The following is a 22,327-nucleotide window of genomic DNA, read 5'->3' on the forward strand; positions in this document are numbered from 1 at the left end:
GTTTTCATTGGAGCATAGAAGACTGAGGGTTGACTTGATAGGTGTACAAGATTATGTGGGGCATGGACAGGGTGGATAGGGAATAGCTGTTCCCATTAGTTGTAGGGTCAGTCATGAGGGGACACAAGTTCAAGGTGGGAAGCAGGAGGTTCAGGGAAGATGTGAGGAAAACCTTTTTACACAGACAGTAGTGACGATCTGAAACACACTGCCTGGGAGGGGTGGTAGAGGCGGATTGTCTCACATCCTAAGTACCTGGATGAGCACTTGACATGTCTTAACATTCGAGGCTTTGGACCAAGTGCTGGCAAATGGGATTAGGATTGGCAGAACAGGTATCTTTCATGCAGTGGTGCAGACTCGATCATCTGAAGGACCTTTTCTGCACTGTATTTTTCTGTGATTCTGTCATCCAAGGGTTGACGTGGAGGGCCCGTACACGGTGCTCCCACCCCCCCTCCCCCAACCGTTATACGTTAACCCCCCCCCATCCAGCCCAACCGGGACTGTAGGCATCCCCTTTCGAGAAAAGAAGGTTTGTCGCATCATTGGAGCGCTGGTTAAATGCTCACATTTTTCTTTGAAAACCGGCAGCTTGCTAGCCAGATATTATGGCCAATTTCTTCTTTGTAATAATTCTGTTGCATATTGTTTCAAACCTGTCTCATGGTTACTGACTCCCCCCTGCCAGTGGAAATTGTTCTTTTTTATTCTATCTTAGCCTTTTATTATTTTAAACACAATTAAATTCCACCTACCCGCCTCTAAAGAGAGCAATCCCAGGGCAGCACGGTGGCACAGTGGTTAGCATTGCTGTCTCATGGCGCCGAGGTCTCGGGTTCGATCCCGGCTCTGGGTCACTGTCCGTGCGAAGTTTGCACATTCTCCCCATGTTTGCATGGGTTTCACCCCCACAACCCAAAGATGTGCAGGGTATGTGGACTGGCCTCGCTAAATTGCCCCTTAATTGGAAGAAATTAATTGGGTACTCTAAATTTATATATAAAAAGAAAAAAATAAAGAGAACAATCCCAGCTTCTCTATGCTCTCCATGTGACTGAAGTCCCTTATCCGAGGTGACTTCTGTTTCCCCAGTGGAGGGGTGAGGAGGTGTGTAGTGTAGGGTATTCACTGAAGTTACACGGGAAGACCAGTGGATTTATAATGTCAGGTTCACTGTTACATCAGTTTATCGATTCCTAACTCCAAGGTTCGGCTATATTGGTTGAGATCCATCCCAGTTTTACTACTGCTGGTTTATGGTAAACCAAAGCTCTGTATTTAGTGAATGCGTTCAGAAAAGAGAGCAGAGCAGAAATGAGAGGCAATCAATGCAAGGTACATTCTCCATACACAAACTAACTTCACCAACAATGTTTTGACTAAAACTGTCATAACATATGAAGAGCTGATTAGTTGAGTATTTAAATGGTGGCACTTCCCTGTCCTTGGGTAGTAGCTGATTTCCCATTGGGACAGAATAGTAACAAAGACAGTGGATTGGATTGGATTTGTTTATTATCACATGTACTGAGGTACAGGGAAAAGTATTTTTCTGCGAGCAGCTCAAACAGATCATTTAGTACATGGAAAGAAAAGAAAATACATATAGGGCAACACAAAGTCCACAATGTAAACACATAGACACCAGCATCGAGTGAAGCATACAGGAGTGTAGTATTAATCAGGTCAGTCCATAAGAAGGTCGCTTAGGAGTCCGATAACAGCGGGGAAGAAGCTGTTTTTGAATCTGTTCGTACGTATTCTCAAACTGGCACCCAAAAAAGAAGAAATTCAATGTATTCCAAGAATTGTGTCATCCTTCAGTAAGCAGCTGTGTGAATTGATGAAGGAAGACCCTGTTGAGAATGCAATAAGACGCTAAGAAATAGGAACAGTAGTCGGCCATTAAGCCCATCTAGTTTGCTTCGTCATTTGATGAGATCATGACTGATGTTATATGGTAATCCTCAAACTCCACTTTCCCTCATAACCCTTACTGATTAAAAGTATGTTCATCTGCGAAATGCAGATGGAAGCATAACTAAAAACCAAAGAATGAACAGACTCTGAATGCCAAATATCCTTCACAGCTTTCAACGTGCACCTGCATTGCCTGACATGATTATCTAATATCTCTACTGCTTCAAGTAAAATTAGAGGAAAGTACAGGAATGTAGAAAACTTATTTTGTAAATATCCTTTTACTTATTTTAAGATGTTGATGTGGATTCTACATTGCCCGACACCAGTAGCAGGTTTCCTGATCCAGCGGAGAATGGAGTGTCGGCCACAAAACAGCACCAATCTCGTTCAAATGCTCCTATCCCCCACTACCGACGGCAGCAAGCTACATGTCCTTCGCTGGCAGGAGAATGCAAACCAGTAGCGAGTCTCTACTGGCGGGCACACTCAGTATCCAGAATGGAGAATCCAGCCCTTATTTTTAGATTTTCGTTTTGCTGCATTCCTTACAGAGTATTGATAAATTGCCTGAGTATGTTAGAATCACATCATGTTCTTGACAGCACATCTATGTTCCAATGTGGGAGATTTATCGCCTTAACATTGGGCTACCATGATTTAAATTCAGCTAACTTCATTACAAATTTTAAATACGCTAAATCATAGCTGACACAAGGGATCACAGAGAGTCATCTATTGAGACACTTGATAGGGAAAAGCACAGACAATCTCTGCCAAGTGAATGCAAACTCAGTCGCAGAGTAATTCAAATCAAGACATGAAATTGCAATTTGCTGAACCAAATTTAATGTATTTTGATTATATCAAAATCTTCCATACATCACATTGCAACATAAAAACCCAACTATAGACTTGCAATGTACGAAAGCATTTCTTATTTCCATAATTTTGGATTAAATATAAAAAGTCTAGCCATCAGCTGGCTCCCGGTTTTATGGGAATGAGTTCCTCCTGTTCCTTTCATCCTAATTTTCTTCCAAATGGTCAGCATGTAAAGTTTTTTTGTTCCAAGTTTCTTCTTATCCTGAAAAGCTATTTTCTGTTGGCTTGTTGTATCCTGAGCATGGTAGCATAGTTGCTTCACAGCTCCAGGGTCCCAGGTTTGATTCCCGGCTTGGGTCACTGTCTGTGTAGAGTCTGCACATTCTCCCAGTGTCTGCGTGGGTTTCCTCCGGCGCTCCGGTTTCCTCCCACAGTCCAAAGATGTGCAGGTCAGGTGGATTAGCCATGATAAATTGCCCTTATGTCCACAAGGTTGGGTGGGGTTACTAGGTTATGGGGATGGGGTGCTCTTTCCAAGCGCCGGTGCAGACTCGATGGGATGAATGGCCTCCTTCTGCTCTGTAAATTCTATGATTAGAAACCCTCTGGTACTTTTCCCAATTAGGCAGTTACACATGTCTTTCCAGAAGCATGGTTTACTGATCACAATGTTAAATCCAGTTAATGCCATTCCATCATTTTTCCAAAGAAGAGAAACATGTTTAAAAGTCGAATTGCATTTCCACAAAATTCATATTTTGTTCAGAATTTTCTCAACCCAAAATGATTAAATAGACTGAGGTGCATGTGTTTGCAAACTACTCCTTTTTAAAAATAAAATTCTGATCGAAAGCTTTGTTTCTGCCAAAAAAGTTACAATTTTTATTTTCCAGGGTTGAATTTTGAACTCCACAAGACACTTTCAATATTCTAATATAAAGGAAAACTTGTATTTTCGGGGAAAAGTTCATTTTTTTCCAGAAAATGGTGAATGAATATCCTCTCCATAGTCATGCTCATCTGATTGATTTCTATTAAGTATATTTCAAGCTGTTGGCACTCTGTATTCTAATGAGCTCTTAAAAATAATATATTTCAGATGATTGTCATCGAGTCAAGTTGTACCCATTGCTGGGAGATTTCAGTTTTGACTACGTTAATATGAACTACATAGATGTAAGTGATACTGCTTTAACTTGTGCAGGACTATCCCCACTTGCTGAAAATGAAGTTGCCACCTATTTAGAATAAGAGAAAATAGTTTCACTACAATCATTGTCCAAGCTCATGAATGAAGAATAGCTATTTGGACATGACACTAAGGAACTGTTGGTACCATAATTGCAGCAAGGCATCGCTGCTCTTCTGCTTGAATCCTCTCGCAATAAAGGCCAGCGTACCATTTGCCTTCTTTACCTTCAGTGACTGGTGTTTGAGGACAGCCAGGTCTCGATGCATGTTCCCCTATGCTAATTTATGGCCATTCAGATAATAGTCTACGTTCTTGTTTTTGCCACCAAAGGGGACAACCTCGCATTTATCCACATTATACTGCATCTGCCATTCATTTACCCACTCACTCAACTTGCCCAAATCACACTGATGGATCTCTGCATCCTCTTCACAGCTCACCCTCCCACCCAACTTGGGTGTCATGTGCAAATTCGGGGGTATGACATTTTGTTCCCTCATCTAAATCATTAATATATATTGTGAATAGTTGGGGACCTGGCACAAATCCCTGCGGTACCCCACTAGTCACTACCTCCCAATTTGAAAAAGACCCATTAATTTCTACTCTTTGTTTCCTGTCTGCCAACCAGTTTTCTATCCATCTCAATAAAATAACCCCAATCCCATACGTTTTAATTTTACATGCTAATCTTTTATGTGGGACTTTGTCCAAAGCCTTCTGAAAGTCCAAATACATCATATTCACTGGTTCCCTTTTATCAATTCTACTAGTTACACCCTCGAAGAATTCCAATAGATTTGTCAAGCATGATTTCCCCTTCATAAATCCATGCTGACTCTGTCTGATCCTGCCGCTGTTTGCGAAGTGTTCTGCTATAAAATCTTTGATCATGAATTCTAGAATTTTGCCCACTACTGACGTCTGATTTACTGGTCTGTAGTTACCGGCTTTGTCTATACCCACCTTTTTAAATAGTGGAGTTACATAAGCCAGTCTCCAATCTGCAGGAGCTGTTCCATACTCGATAGAATCCTGTAAAATGACCACCAATGCATCCACTATTTCCTGAGCCATCTCCTTCAGTACCCTTTGTACTGAATTAGTTCAAAATTTGGTTCCAACTCCATTTACAAGTTTGATTATTAGGCCCTGGGGATTTATCAGCCATCAATCCCATCAATTTCCCCAACACCCTTTCTCTACTGATATTGATCACCCACATAAAAGATTAGCGTGTGAAATTTAAATGATTCTCACTCACTAAACTCTGCATTCCAAACATTTCTGGTATCTTATTTGTGTCCTCATTTGTGAAGACAAGACCAAGGTATGTATTTAGTTGCTCAGCCATTTCTTTGTACCCTCTTATACATTCCCCTGTTTCTGACTGTAAGGGGCCTACATTTGTCTTCACCAATCTTTTCTCTTCACATACCTATAGAAAGCTTTACAGTCAGATTTTAATATGCCCTGCAAGCTTACTTTTGTACTCAATTTTCTCCTTCTTTATCAATCCCTGGTCCTTCTTGCTGATTCTAAACTGCCCCCATCATCAGACCAATTTGGAAATTACTTTCTTGGATCAAATACTGTCCCTAATTTCCCTTGTAAGCCATGGATTGGCCACCTTTCCAGTTTTACTTTTGTGCCCGACAGTAATAAACAATTGTTGCACTTCCTCTATCTGCTCTCCGAATGTTTTTCATATCCACTGTCATCCCTTTAAGTAACATTCCCCAATTGATCATAGCCAACTCACGCCTCATTTCATTGCAGTTTCCTTTGTAAAGATTCAGGACTACTTCACTCTCCATCTTGAGGAAAAATTCTATCATATAATGGTCGCTCATCCCCAAGGGGTCTTGCAAAACTAGCTTGCCAATTATACCGTTCTCATTACACAGTATCCAGTCTAGGATGGCTTATGCTCTTGCTGGCTCCTCAGCATATTGATCCAGAAGACCATCCTGCATTCACTCCAGGAATTCCTCCTCTATGGAATTGTGGCTAATTTAATTTTCCCAATCTAAATGCAGATTAAAATCACCCATAATTACAGTTGTTCCTTTATTAAATTCATCTCTAATTTCTTTCATAATTTCGTTCCCAACAATATTATGGGTGGCACGGTAGCACAGTGGTTGGCACTGTTGCTTCACAGTGCCAGGGTCCTGGGTTTGATTCCTGCTTGGGTCATTGTCTACACGGAGTCTGCATGCTCTCCCCATGTCTGTGTGGGTTTCCTCCTGGTGCTCTGGTTGTCCCCCACAAGTCCCAAAGGACATGCTTGTTAGGTGGATTGGTCATTCTGAATTCTCCCTCAGTGCACCTGAACAGGCGCTGGAATGTGACGATGAGGGGATTTTCACAGTAACTTCATTGCAGTGTAATGTAAGCCTACTTGTGACAGATGATTATTATCACTGCCATTTGGGGTCTATATATGACGGCCACTTAACATTTTTTGCCCCTTGCTGTTTCTCAGCTCTAGCCATACAGATTCCACATTGTCAGAGCTAATATCCTCCTTCACTATGGTGTTAATTTCTTCTTTGACCAGCAATGCAAGAGCACCACCTTTTCCTTTTTGCCTGTCGTTCCTAAATACTGAATACCCCTGGACATTCAGTTTCCATCCCTTGTCATCCTGTAGCCATGTCTCCATAATCCGACTATATCATACCCGTTCAAGTCGAATTGCGCAATGAGTTCATCCACTTTATGGCGAATGCTCTGTGTGTTAAGGCACAAAGCCTTTAAGCTTGTCTTTTTAACATTACTAGTCCCAATATTTTTCACTGTGACCTTGTTTGAATCTGGCTATTGGTTTATCTGCCTGTCACTTTTCTTATTCTCCTTTCAGTCTTTTGTTTTCGTTCTTTCCTCCTCCTCTAACCTCCTTGCATATGTCCCCATCCCCCTGCCATATTAGTTTAAAACCTCTCCAACCTTTTTAGTAAATACTCCCCCAAGGACATCAGTCCCAGTCCTGCTCAGATGTAACCCGTCCAGTTTGTACTGATCCCACCTCACCAAGAACCAATCCTAATGGCCCAAGAATCAGAAACCCTCCCCCTCATATCATTACTTCAGCCATGTATTTATCTGATATATCCTGCTATTTCTACTCTGACTAGCACGTGGCCCTGGTAGTAATCCTGAGATCACTACCCTAGAAGTCCAACTTCTCAACTTTCTTCCTAACTCCCTTTCTTCCTAACTCCCTATATTCTGCTTTTAGGTCCTCATCCCTTTTTTAAAAAATCTATGTCGTTGGTACCGATATGCATCACGACCACTGGCTGTTCACCTTCCCTCTCCAGAATGTCCTGTAACTGCTCCGAGACATCCTTGACACTAGCACCAGGGAGGTAACAAACCATCCTCGAGTCTCGTTTGCGGTTGTCAAAGTATTTAAGGCTGACATAGGAGCTCTTTGATCAAGTTTTATTGACATGTGCACATGGAGGGCAAAGCCAGTGCAATGCACTGGTATTGCTCTGAATTATCTTAGTAAGCAGAAACATTTATAGCTCGATTCAACCAATAGAATTAACAGATGCATTTTAAGCCTTTAATTGATTGTCGCATATGCCAATAATACCACAGTTAAACTTTAATTTTAGACCAGTGAAAGGACAATAATTCTAGCCAATAGAAAGCAATAGAAAACAGGACAAATGGACCAATAGAAACATTAGCATTTTCTATCCTTCTTTTGCATACTTATCTTCCCTTTAACCTGAAGGAAATGGTAGTTTACAGAAAAGCGCACACTTGTTACGGCTACTTTCATCATTCTTTCTCCACAGACTTGCGCCATTCATTAAGAACCAGTTATTATGGATTCCATTCTAACTTATGTCCTTTGTTTCTTCAGGATAATATGGATTTCATACTAACTCATGTCCCTTGCTAGGAAACAGTGTATTGCGGATTCCACGCAGTCACAGAAAGGCCTATTCCCCTCACAATTGAATCTCCTATAACTATTGCATTCCCACTTTTTATTCTTCCTCTCTGCAGCAGAACCAACTGTGGTGTAAAAAATTTGGCTGATGCTGCTTTCCCCTGCGGGGTCATTCCCCTCAACAATATGGGCAGCACGGTAGCACGGTGGTTAGCATAAATGCTTCACAGCTCCAGGGTCCCAGGTTCGATTCCCGGCTGGGTCACTGTCTGTGCGGAGTCTGCACATCCTCCCCGTGTGTGCGTGGGTTTCCACTGGGTGCTCCGGTTTCCTCCCACAGTCCAAAGATGTGTGGGTTAGGTGGATTGGCCAGGCTAAATTGGCCTTAGTGTCCTAAAAAATAAGGTTAATGGGGGTTGTTGGGTTACTGGTATGGCATACGTGGGCTTGAGTAGGGTGATCATTGCTCGGCACAACATCGAGGGCCGAAGGGCCTGTTCTGTGCTGTACTGTTCTAATTTTAATTCTAATTCTAAGTATACAAAATGGTATATCTATTTTTCAGGGAATGGCCACAGGAGTTCCTGCTGTGCCTGCCCAGCTCTCTTGTTCTGCCTGGTGGTCTCCCATTCCCTTCCTGCCTGAGGAGTCTGAGCCTGCAGTGTGACCACCTCTCTATACATGCTATCCATGAGATTTTCTGCCTCACAGATGCTCCACAGTATCCTATGCTCCAGCTCCGAATCCCAGGCTTCCAGGAGCTGTAGCTGGATACACTTCCTGCATACATGCTGGTCCCAGGCACTGGAAATGTTCCCGGCCTACCACTTGGAGCAACTGGAGAAAACCTAGTCTTTGAGATCTCCTGCCGATGTAACCCTTTAGATTTAACCTTTAGAATATGTTTAATATCAAATTACATACAATTCTCTAGGGCCCTCGCTTTCCTTGACCTCGTAATTTACAATTCTCACCCTTACAGATTATGAACCACAAAACAATTTTCAAACAAAAGTGATCGAAGCTGTAAAGACTTACCGACCTTACCCACTACTTACCAATCAGCTCTCTCATAGCCTGTTCTCCCAGTTCCACCAAACTCCATTTCCACCCAACTTTGAAAGTGCACTAAATCAGCCAACCAGCACTAGAGAGCTCTGCTTTTATGGGTTTCAAATTACAATGCTCTGGAACTGGTTTGAACCAGTTGCACAATTAACCTGCCAGAGCTCGGAGGATAGATGTGAACAGTGCCAAGGGTGCCCGGCCAACCACTCCCACATGTTCTGGGCTTGCCCCAGACCCTGCGGGGTACTGGATAGCCTTCTTCGAGGCAAAGTGGTGGCAGATGAGGGCGGAGCCATATCTGAAAGTTGCGGTCTTCGGGGTTTCAGACCAGCCAGATCTATTCCTGGGGAGGAGGGCGGACGCCCTTGCCTTTGCCTCCCTGATCGCCCGCTGTAGAATCCTGTTTGGCTGGCGGTCAGCAGCACCACCCAAAGCTGCAGACTGGCTGTCCGACCTCTCGGAATCTCTCCAAATGGAGAAAATCAAATTCGCCATCAGAGGGTCAGACGACGGCTTCCACAGAACGTTGGAGCCATTCGCCCAATTGTTCCGGGACCGGTTTGTGGCCAACAAACAAGCAGAAGAATAGCCAGGTAGCCAAGAGTCAGCGGAAAGTAGCCAAAGCATGAGGGGGAGAGATAGACCGGGGTCAGCTAAATCTAAGATTAAAGAAAGGCAAACCACAAGGGGGGGGGGGGGGGGGGGGGGGGCGGTGGTGCAGAAGCGGGGCGGGGGGGGGGGGGGGTGAGAAAGAGGGAAGAGACAGGGAACAAGACAGGAGAACCAAGGAAGTCGGGGAGAGGCAGGGAAATGATAGCCGGAAGGAGGGCACGGGAAATGATAACAAACTGAAATTAAATGAAAATGAAATGAAATGAAATGAAAATGAAATGAAAATCGCTTATTGTCACAAGTAGGCTTCTGTAGTAATCCACGGGAGGCAGGAGTTCCGTCACCACACCAATATTTATTTACTATAACGATATTACAGGAGCAGCTACAAACAGTGCTGCTAGCAGTCCAGTCAACTTAAGACTGGCTCACAAAGCCTACACAGGTGATTATATGGGCCCCCTCAATGAGCTATCATTGAGGGAGCTCATACTCCAATTGGCCAACCAATAAAGCCAATTGGAGTTCATTACAGCTTCAAATGAAGTTACTGTGAAAAGTCCCTAGTCGCCACATTCCACTTCTCGTCGCAATTGAAGGCCCACCAGCTGATTCGTTTGGACCGAACTCGCCAGCCCCCCCGATAACAAGGCCGAGCAGATTGATCACCAGGTGGAAGCTGGCGGATACTGCAAAGGTGAAGAACAGCCGGGCTCCACCCGGAGGACTTGTCAAACGTGAGTTGTTATTGCCTTACTGACTGACCCATCCTTCCCACAGATCTGGGGAGAAATTCTCCGACCCCACGCAGGGTCGGAGAATCTCCCGGGGCCGCCGCGAATCCTGCCTCCGCCGTGGCAGAAATTCTCCGCCACCCGGGAATTGGCGGGGGCAGGAATCACCCCACGCCGATCGATGAGCCCCCTGCGGCGATTCTCCGGCCCTCAATGGGCCGAAGTCCCGCCACTGGGAGGCCTCTCCCACCGCTGAGGTTTGAACCACGTCTGGTGGCGGCGGGATCAGCGGCGCGAGTGGGCCCCCGGGGTCCTGGGGGGTGCGCGGGGTGATCAGACCCCAGGGGGTGCCCCCACGGTGGCCAGGCCCACAATCGGGGCCCACCGATCGGCGGGCGGGCCAGTGCTGTGGGGGCACTCTTTTGCTTCCGCCGCCGCCACTGCCTCCACCATGGCGGAGGCGGAAGAGAATCCCCCAGGGCGCATGCGCGAACAGGCGAAGGCCTTTCGGCCAGCCCCAGCACCGGGCGGCGGGCGTCAAAGGCCGCTGGTGCCAGTTTTGGCACCAGTCGGCGTGGTGCCAACCGCTCCGGTGCGGGCCTAGCCCCCAAAGGTCCGGAGAATTCCGCATGTTTTGGGAGGCCCGACGCCAAAGTGGTTGGCGCCACTCCCCTACGCCGGGACCCCCTGCCCCGCCGGGTAGGGGAGAATCCCGCCCCTGATGTCCATTCTCTCGCAGGTCCTCCAGCCGTCAGCACCGGCCCATCCCGGGTGGCTCCCTCTCCTGACTCTGAGGAGAACTCTTTGGAGGAGAGCTCCGCGGATGCAACTGTTATTGCCATGGTACAGCTGTCATCCCCACTCTCCACCAGTGCAGATACTCACGTCTCACATTTCGGTGGGACATGTTAGTGGACAGGTTTCAGACCACCAATGGATCTACTATTTCTAGGGCCACTTCCTTAAGTACTCTGGAATGAAGATTATCAGGCCCTGGAGATTTGTCCGCCTTCAACCCCATTAATGTTACCAAAACCATTTCTTTACTAATTCTAATTTCCTTCAACTCCTCACTAAAACATGTGTTTCTCAGAACTTCCGGGACATTATTCATGTCTTCCTTTGTGAAGACAGAAGCAAAGTACAAATTTAGTTCCTCAGGCATTTCTTTGTTCCTCATTATGAATTCCCCCATTTCTGAATGTAAGGGACCTACATTAGTTTTTATCAATCTTTTTCTCTTTACATACCTATAGAAACTTTTACAGTCAGTTTTTAATGTTCCCCGCTAGTTTACGTAAGAATCAGAAGAGCAACCAAACAATTCAGTAAACAACCAACAACCCCAACCCCTCTGCCTCCAACCCTTCCTCGCATCCCACCTTCCTCATTTTAACCCCTTTACCTCCCCGCCAATCCCCATCCCTCCTCCTTGCTGACCTGCTTATCAATAAATGGTTTCTGCCTCCTGGATGAACCCCTCTGTAGACACCCTCAAGATGAACTTAACCTTCTCCAGCCTCAGGAATTCTGCCAAGTCACTCACTCACACTCCTGCCTTTGACACCTCCAAGTCCTGCCACATGAGCAAAATTGGTCTCGGGGCTATCAGGGAGGCAAAGACCAAATAATAGGCCTCTCTCACCCCTCTGGACCCCTCTGGACTCCTGGGTCTTCCGACACCCCAAATATCGCCATCTCTAGACTCGGGACCACCTCCACCGTGCTGCTCCAGATCCTTATCCTTCTTTAAAATCAGGAAGATGAAAGTCTGCGGCAATATAGGGGGGAGTTCCTACCCTCTCCCTTGCTTCATTATAGGCCCACACCAACAGTAACCCTAGGTCTACTCGAAACCTTTTATAGAACTCTACTGGGATCCCATTCGGCTCCAGGGCCTTCCCTGCCTGCATCGTCCCCATACGATCCATCACCTCTCGTAGCCTAATTGGGGGCCCCAGTCCTGAACCAGCCCCTCCTCTACTTTGGGGAATTCTAACACATCCAAGAACCATCATATCCCCTCCTCCCCGGATCGGGGCTCTGACTAATGAAACCTTCTGTAAAACGCCTCAAACGCCCCATTCACTCCCTTTGGGATCTTCGCCACCTTGCCCTTATCATCTCTAACTCTGCCAATGTCCCTCGTCGTCTCTTACTTTCAGCTGATGGGCCAACATCCTGCTTGCCTTTTCCACCACCCACCTCCCCACCTTCCACCCCTCATCTCCCCACCTGCATAAACACTCTTAGCTTCTTCACAACTGCCGACATCCTTGACGACTTAGGACTCGACTGGTTAAGTTTGGATTTATGACCATATTAAAATCCCCCCCAAAATCAACCAATGCGAGTCCAAATCTGGAATCTTCCCTAACACTCGCCTCATAATATCCACATGATACTAATTCAGGGCATGGACATTTACCAGAACCACCAGCATCCCCTCTAACATCCCACTAAACATTTCTGCACCTCAAACGCAACCGGCTTATTGACCAACACCGCCACCACCTTGGTCTTCATATCGAGCCGCGAAAGAAACACCTGTCCACCCCCCCCCCCCCCATCCATTTCTCAGCCTCGTCAGGTCCCCAACTTCAGGTGCATCTCCTGCAAAAAAGTCACGTCGGCCTTCAATCTCCTCAGATGCGTTAACACACGCGATCGTGTAACTGGTCCATTCAACCCCCTCACATTCCATGTGACCAGCCTCGTCGGGGGGCTCCCCGCCTCCTTCCCTGCAGATCAGCTATACCACATGCTCGCATCAAGCAACCCTCCAGTCCCGTCCTCAGATGTCCACCGCATTGATATCTTCCCAACTACTCCACACCAAACACACCCATGTCAGCAGCTCTCCATCCCCCGCCCCCATCCTCAAACAAAAAAATAACTCCACCTCCCCCACGCCTTCCTCCTGGCAACCTCCACTTAACTCCCGTTAACTAGCCCACCCATCTAGCATGGTGGCCCCTGTCCAAGGCCTCCAACCGTCCTTTCTCCGTCCAGTTTCCCCCCACCCCACAACCATTCATCTCTAAAGAGTAACAAATGCACACTCTCCATCGTTGCTCCCCCATTAAAACCAGCTCTCAAGAACCCGCCACCAAACAAAACTCCTCCAAAGTTTAATGTCCTCACATTCCTCCCAGCCCATTGTCCCTCATGAATTCCATTGCCTCCTTTGGCATGTCAAAATAAAGCTTTTGCTTCTGGGAAGTCACCCACAGGCGGTCTGGGTACAATAACCAAACCTCACCCTCTTTTCAAAGAGGGCAGCCTTGACCTGGTTGAACCCGGCCCTTCACTTTGCCAGCTTCCCATCCAGGTCCTGGTACACCAGCAGCTTGTTCTCTTCCCAGGTACATTTCCTGGTCTGCCCTGCCCATCAAAGAATCTTATCCTTGTCCAGAAAGCGGTGCAACCATACCACCATCGCTCTCAGTGGCCCACCCACCTATGGCCTTCTCCACTGCGCCCCGTGCACTCAGTCCACCTCGAAGGCCTCCTCCTGTATCAATTTCTCCAGCATCCTTACCACATGCACCACGACCTCTACGCCTTCAATGTCTTCAGGCATCCAACAAGCCTTAGGTTTTGCCTTCTGGAACAATTCTTCAGAATTCTCCAGGGTGGTTAGCACTGTTGCTTCACAGTACCAGGATCCAATGTTCGATTCCCAGCTTCGGTCACTGTCTGTGCAGTTTCTGCAAATTCTCCCCGTGTCTGTGTGGGTTTCCTCTGGGTGCTCAGGTTTCCTCCCACAGTCCCGAAAGTTATGCTTGTTAGGTAATTTGGACATTCTGAATTCTCCCTCTGTGCACTCGAACAGGCATTGGAATGTGGCGACTAGGGCCTTTTCATAGTAACCTCATTGCAGTGTTAATATAAGCTTTCTTGTGACAATATAGATTATAAATTCTCCAAATCTTCCACCTTCTCCCTCATTTCCCCCTTCTTAATCCCTTGGTGTTCCTTTGCTGAAATTTAAACTGTTCCCAATTTTCAGGTCTTTTGCTTTTCTTACTAATTTGTATGCCTCTTCTTTGAATATTACCATCTCTAATTTTCCTTGTAATTCCAAAAAGTAATAAACAACTTTTGGGGTTCACCTATTCGTTCCTTGAATGCCTGCCATTGCCTGGCCTTTCAGTAATTTTTCTCAGTCCGTCATAGCCAGCCCAGGCCTCATACCATTATAGTTACCTTTATTGAGGTTCAGGAACCTCGGGCGGGATTCTCCGATAATCGGCGTAATGGCCCGAACCCGGCACCAAAAACAGTGCGAATCACTCCGGCGTCGGGCCCCCCAAAATGTCGCAGATTCTCTGGCCCGGAATGGGCTAGCAGCAGCGTGACGCCATTCGCGACGGTGTCACCCGTCACGGACGCGCGCGCCGTCAGTGACGCCATGTGGTGTCACAGCACAAAAGACCCCACCCCCAGACCCGTCAAAATGGCCGCCCGCTGCGCAGTGCCGAGGTTCCAGGAGTGGGACATCGAGGTGCTCCTGGATGCAGTGGAGCAAGGGAGGGAGGCCCAATACCCCGGACACGGCCGCAGGGCTGCACCACGCCTCAGCCAGTGCCTGTGGAGGGAGTTGGTAAGAGGCCGTCAGTGCCGTGGCCATGACAGCAAGGAAAGCGTCCAGTGTCACAAGAAGATCAATGACCTTGTCAGGGCAGCAAGGGTGTGTACACCCCCCCCCCCCCCCCCACCTCCGAAGTACGGCACAGCCCTAGGCGCAACCGACATGGCTGCACCCACCCATGCAGGCTGCATTGGCAGGATGGGTTGTGAACCTATGCCAACATACACACAATCGCTGGTCCGTATGTATATGTCTGCCTGCCCTTTATCCCTGCCACCCACCCGCCCCCCCACAGGAGAAGTGCGCTCACAACAACCGGGAGTGTGAGAGAACCGGAGGGGTTCAACCTGAACTGCGATCACTCACCATCCATGAGGAGAGGGCCCTGGAACTTGCAGGCGGACCCGAAGACCGGGAGGTTGCAGATGCAGAGGTCGGGGGCGCACCACCAAGTGAGACCTCTCATGGTCTGCCCCCCTTTCCCACTTCCCCATATCCCCCTTTTCCCCATATCCCCCTTTCCCCATATCCCCCTTTCCCACATATCCCCCTTTCCCCATATCACCCTCCCCCACATCCCCATATCCCCCACCCTCCCCATCCCCCACATCCCCCTTGCCCCGATCCCCGTCTGCGTGTTTAACCATGCATGCTGTATTGTGTATTGCAGGACCAAACGTCGACCCACCTGTCCCCGCGGATGCCGACAGCCCCCAGGATGATCCAAGTAGGCCACGAGCCAGGAACAGACCTGGCCCATCAGGCATATGACGCCGCAGGACAACCCAGGGCGACCATGACCGGGGACAGACCCGGCCCATCCGGCATAGGACAATCTAGGGTGGCCACACCCAGCGACGAGGGGGGCAGCCACAGGAACAGGGCCCCGTCGCAACCGACCCGGGACACACCTACCCAGGACACACTGACCCAGGACACCCCTACCCAGGACACACTGACCCAGGACACACCGACCCAGGACACACCTACCCAGGACACACTGACCCAGGACACCCCTACCCAGGACACACTGACCCAGGACACACCGACCCAGGACACACCGACCCAGGACACACTGACCCAGGACACCCCTACCCAGGACACACTGACCCAGGACACACCGACCCAGGACACACCGACCCAGGACACACTGACCCAGGACACACTGACCCAGGACACCCCTACCCAGGACACACCGACCCAGGACACACTGACCCAGGACACACCGACCCAGGACACACTGACCCAGGACACACTGACCCAGGACACACCGACCCAGGACACACCGACCCAGGACACACCTGCACAGGACACACCTGCTCAGGACACCCCTACCCAGGACACCCCTACCCAGGACACCTCTACCCAGGACACCCCTACCCAGGACACACTGACCCAGGACACACTGACCCAGGACACACCGACCCAGGACACACTGACCCAGGACACACTGACCCAGGACACACCGACCCAGGACACACTGACCCAGGACACACTGACCCAGGACACACTGACCCAGGACACCCCTACCCAGGACACACCGACCCAGGACACACTGACCCAGGACACACCGACCCAGGACACACTGACCCAGGACACACTGACCCAGGACACACTGACCCAGGACACCTCTACCCAGGACACCCCTACCCGGGACACACCGACCCAGGACACACCGACCCGGGACACACCGACCCAGGACACACTGACCCAGGACACACTGACCCAGGACACACTGACCCAGGACACACTGACCCAGGACACACTGACCCAGGACACACCGACCCAGGACACACTGACCCAGGACACACTGACCCAGGACACCCCTACCCAGGACACACCGACCCAGGACACACTGACCCAGGACACCCCTACCCAGGACACACCGACCCAGGACACACTGACCCAGGACACACTGACCCAGGACACCCCTACCCAGGACACACCGACCCAGGACACACTGACCCAGGACACACTGACCCAGGACACCCCTACCCAGGACACACTGACCCAGGACACACTGACCCAGGACACACCGACCCAGGACACACCGACCCAGGACACACTGACCCAGGACACACTGACCCAGGACACCTCTACCCAGGACACCCCTACCCAGGACACACTGACCCAGGACACACCGACCCAGGACACACTGACCCAGGACACACTGACCCAGGACACACTGACCCAGGACACACTGACCCAGGACACCCTGACCTAGGACACACTGACCCAGGACACACTGACCCAGGACACACTGACCCAGGACACCCTGACCTAGGACACACTGACCCAGGACACACTGACCCAGGACACACTGACCCAGGACACCCTGACCTAGGACACACTGACCCAGGACACACTGACCCAGGACACCCCTACCCAGGACACCCCTACCCAGGACACACTGACCCAGGACACACTGACCCAGGACACACTGACCCAGGACACACCGACCCAGGACACACTGACCCAGGACACACCGACCCAGGACACACTGACCCAGGACACCCCTACCCAGGACACACTGACCCAGGACACACCGACCCAGGACACACCGACCCAGGACACACCGACCCAGGACACCCCTACCCAGGACACACCGACCCAGGACACACTGACCCAGGACACACCGACCCAGGACACCCCTACCCAGGACACACCGACCCAGGACACACTGACCCAGGACACACCGACCCAGGACACACTGACCCAGGACACACCGACCCAGGACACACCGACCCAGGACACACTGACCCAGGACACACTGACCCAGGACACACTGACCCAGGACACACCGACCCAGGACACACCGACCCAGGACACACTGACCCAGGACACACTGACCCAGGACACACCGACCCAGGACACACTGACCCAGGACACACCTGCACAGGACACCCCTACCCAGGACACACTGACCCAGGACACCCCTACCCGGGACACACCGACCCAGGACACCCCTACCCGGGACACACCGACCCAGGACACACTGACCCAGGACACACTGACCCAGGACACACCGACCCAGGACACACTGACCCAGGACACACCGACCCAGGACACACTGACCCAGGACACCCCTACCCAGGACACACTGACCCAGGACACACTGACCCAGGACACACCGACCCAGGACACACTGACCCAGGACACACCGACCCAGGACACACTGACCCAGGACACACCGACCCAGGACACACCGACCCAGGACACCCCTACCCAGGACACACCGACCCAGGACACACCTGCTCAGGACACCCCTACCCAGGACACACTGACCCAGGACACACCGACCCAGGACACACTGACCCAGGACACACCGACCCAGGACACACTGACCCAGGACACACCGACCCAGGACACACTGACCCAGGACACACTGACCCAGGACACACTGACCCAGGACACACCGACCCAGGACACACCGACCCAGGACACCCCTACCCAGGACACCCCTACCCAGGACACACTGACCCAGGACACACCGACCCAGGACACACTGACCCAGGACACACCGACCCAGGACACACTGACCCAGGACACACTGACCCAGGACACACTGACCCAGGACACACCGACCCAGGACACACCTACCCAGGACACACTGACCCAGGACACACTGACCCAGGACACACTGACCCAGGACACACCGACCCAGGACACACTGACCCAGGACACACTGACCCAGGACACACTGACCCAGGACACACTGACCCAGGACACACTGACCCAGGACACCCCTACCCAGGACACACCGACCCAGGACACACTGACCCAGGACACACTGACCCAGGACACACCGACCCAGGACACACTGACCCAGGACACACTGACCCAGGACACCCCTACACAGGACACACTGACCCAGGACACCCCTACCCAGGACACCCCTACCCAGGACACACTGACCCAGGACACACCGACCCAGGACACCCCTACCCAGGACACACTGACCCAGGACACACCGACCCAGGACACACCGACCCAGGACACACCGATCCAGGACACACCTGCACAGGACACACCTGCACAGGACACACCTGCACAGGACACTGACGCACAGGACACTGACGCACAGGACACTGACGCACAGGGCACCGACGCACAGGACACCGACGCACAGGACACTGACGCACTGGACACCGACGCACAGGACACTGACGCACAGGGGAGCCACGCACAGGGTTGGATGGACAAGAATTACCCCTCCAGGGGACCCTGGACTTTGGGTCGGATGAGGAGCATGACACTACGCCACGGCTATCTCCTACACCCTCCACCATTGCAGAGACAGTCATCTCGGTTGGGCACTTTAGCGGTGAGGCATCGGGGACACTAACTGGTGCGCACAACACGGCCGTCCCGGTATAGCAGGTGGAGGCAGGAGCAGCCCAGGGGCCGGGGCAAGCAACCATCTGCTGCCCAGACAGGTTCTGGGTTCCTGGAGTTACCACACCCACCCAGAGACCTGATGCAGTCACGGACCAAGGGACGATCGAAGGGGGTGACGGCCGGCTTGCGGCAGCTGCAGACGCAGGTGAAGGAGTCCACCCACATGCAGGAGCAGGGAGTGGTGCCAGTCATGTGTGCCAGCCAGGCCGAAACCGCATGGGTTGTGTCTGCGGTGGAGGCAATGGGTGCAACAATGTCAGACATGGGGAGCAGTATGCAAGGCCTGGGGCGTTCCGTGCGGGCGGCGTCCGTGGTCCAGGACATGGCTGGCGTCTCACAGGCAGCCATGAGCCAGCAGCAGATCACAGAGGCGCTCAACGCCATGGCCCAGTCCCAGCAGGTCATGGGCCAGTCTCTGCAGGCCGTGGCCCAGTCTCAGCAGGCCATCGCTGAGGTCATCAGCGCCATTGCCCAGGTGCTGGCCGGCGTCGCCCAGACACAGACAAAGATGGTTAACTCTCTAAGCTCCATGGTTGCAAACCTGCAGACCCTTGTTGATACAGTAGTCCCCCGTTATAACGCGGGTGTTGGGGTCCAAGACAGCGTTACATCCGAGCCGCGGATCATTTTATCATTCAAAACTCATACGAACAGTCATTTGGAATTTTAAACTATATAAACTTAAACTAAACGCATATAAACGTATCATCAGCAACAACGTAGGGTAGAAGTGTGGAGGCAGGAATTCTGTAATTTGAGAAACAGGATTTGGACATCACACATTTTGAAGGAGTACAGAGAAAAAGCCTCGCAACACTGCGCCCGGAGGCGTACAGACTGTTTGAAGTGGAGCAGGGACCACAGGGCAAGTGACTGCAGATGTCAACATCCAAGCTTTAAAACTGAGCCCACTCCCCAATGCCCGCGAGTAAGGGTTCCCCTTCCTGAATGCAGCCCATCACTCTCGCTGCTGTCAGCAGGCTTGTTTGCTAAAAATAATCCGCTCCCCGACTGGAAACCTGAAGTTGCCCCAGCTCCGTCCCAGTGCAAGTAAGTTGGGGTCCATAAGCCCCCCCCCTCCCCGCCGTATATCGCGAACCGCGGTATTGTGGGGCGCGGTATAACGGGGGACTACTGTACTAGGGCGGGCCTCCAGGACTGGCAGCGCCAGGTTTCGGGGGGGGGGGGGGGGGGGGGGGGCAGCGGATGCTCGGTCCGTTCGCATCACCGACCGATGTTGAGGCCCAGGGGCCATCGGGCACCCCGAGGGAGGAGAAGGTACTGGGGTCCGTCTGTGGTCCCCCTGTAGGGGAGGCCCCAGAACATCGCAACATCTTGGACTCCCCTCCCCCCACCCCCCAGCCCCAACCCCACCCTCCCCCCACCCCCACTCCCCCACTTCCGTCCCAGATGCATCTGGTGGGCAACGGGCAGGACAGGCTGGCAGCTTGCCATCCCAGTCGCCAAGCCGCAGCCTGGCCCATCTAGGCCGGGCCGCCCCAGGAAACGGCCGGCAAAGGGGTCCCTAGTCACAGGGCAGAAATCACAGGAGTCCACCTCCAGTTCTGGGGAACACCTAGACGTAGTCAAAGGGCCCGTAAGGCCAAACAATTAGACACTGAGTAAGTTGGCACGGGTGCAGGGCACATATTAGTTATAGGGGCTCGGGCACATGTAGGAACTGTTCGTTATTAAAATCATTTTCACACCTACAGAAACTGCCTTTGTGCTCTGTCCGATGCGTGCGGGGATGTAATGTGAGGTGAGCGGCAGTGGGTGCGTGAGTGGTGATAGAACTTCGGCCTCAGGTGAGTGTGCCCCCCCTCCCCCGGGTTGCCCTCGCCAAGCCCCCCAGGCAGACGGCGGGACCGTGCGCTGCAGTGTTATGGCCGCATGCAGAGTCGGTCTGGGTGGAGGGTGGTACTGTGGCCATGGGTCAGACATTGTCCAATGATGTGGAGCCCAGAGCACATCGCGGAGCAGATAGTCATCATCCTCCATGGCCTGCAATAGACACGCTCCACCGGCGACCGTGTGAGCCCAGCCCGTCGTGCCGCAGGTGGATGTGCAACGGAGGGGTGGTGTGCATGCAGGTGGGGTGAGGGTAGTTGGTGGTGGGTGAGTGGGGTGAGGGTGGTTGGTGGTGGGTGGGTGGGGTAAGGGTGGTTGGTGGTGGGTGGGTGGGGTAAGGGTGGTTGGTGGTGGGTGAGTGGGCTGAGGGTGGTAGGCTGGTGCGTGGGTGGGGTGAGGGTGGTAGGCTGGTGGGTGGGTGGGGTGAGGGTGGTCGGCTGGTGCCGTCATGTGCAGTCTGTGCCCATACTCGGCGATTCCCACGCCCCTCTCGTCCATGGGCCAGGCGGCTATCAGCCTGTCCCGTACCTGCTGGCCCTGCCGATAACAGTGGGCAGCCCCCCGTCCATGTCCAACCCGCCTGTCCTGACCATTGCCCCCATCCTCCTCATCTGGGGAAGTCTGCGCCTCGCCTTGCTGCTCCTTACCTTCCCCGTTCTCTGCCTGCAGCACTTCGCCCCTCTGCTGGGCTATGTTGTGCAGGACGCAGCAGACCACAACGATGCTGCCGACCCAATCTGACGGGTACTGGAGGGCCCCTCCAGAGCGGTCCAGGAACCTGAAACGCTTCTTTAGCAGCCCAAAGCACCTCTCTATCACACCCCTGGTCGCTGCATGGGCATCGTTGTAGCGGTTCTCCGCATCAGTCTGTGGCCTCCGTATAGGCGTCATCAGCCACGACCTCAAAGGGTAACCCCTGTCGCCCAGCGACCAGCCCCTCAGCCGGGTCATGTACACTGCCCGGGTACCGGGCGCAGGATCATCATGCGGTGGTGCAGACCACCTGAATGTTCATGGAATAGGTCCCCTTCCTATTCGTGAACACGGCCCTATTATCCACAGGTGGCTGCACGGCGGCGTGCATCCCATCGATCGCCCCCTGGACCATGGGCATCATGGCTACCGCAGCAAAGCCTGCTGCCCGGGCATCCTGGCTGGCCCGGTCCACAGGGACCTGGATGTAGTGGTCCGCAATGGCATATAGGGCATCTGTCCCT

At 51.6% G+C, this 22,327-nt stretch overlaps 1 protein-coding gene across 1 annotated transcript in view; it reads left to right on the forward strand.

The window, feature by feature from the left end:
- LOC119975033 (receptor-type tyrosine-protein phosphatase U-like) overlaps positions 1-22,327 on the forward strand; it is a 1,028,343-nt gene that overhangs the window by 695,019 nt on the left and 310,997 nt on the right. The window contains exon 21 of the mRNA XM_038814894.1: positions 3,848-3,924. Within this exon, the coding sequence (XP_038670822.1) occupies positions 3,848-3,924 (77 nt within the window). The remainder of the gene's footprint in view (positions 1-3,847; positions 3,925-22,327) is intronic.

The sequence above is a fragment of the Scyliorhinus canicula genome, chromosome 1 (assembly GCF_902713615.1).
Source record: "Scyliorhinus canicula chromosome 1, sScyCan1.1, whole genome shotgun sequence".
Lineage (NCBI taxonomy): Eukaryota > Metazoa > Chordata > Chondrichthyes > Carcharhiniformes > Scyliorhinidae > Scyliorhinus > Scyliorhinus canicula.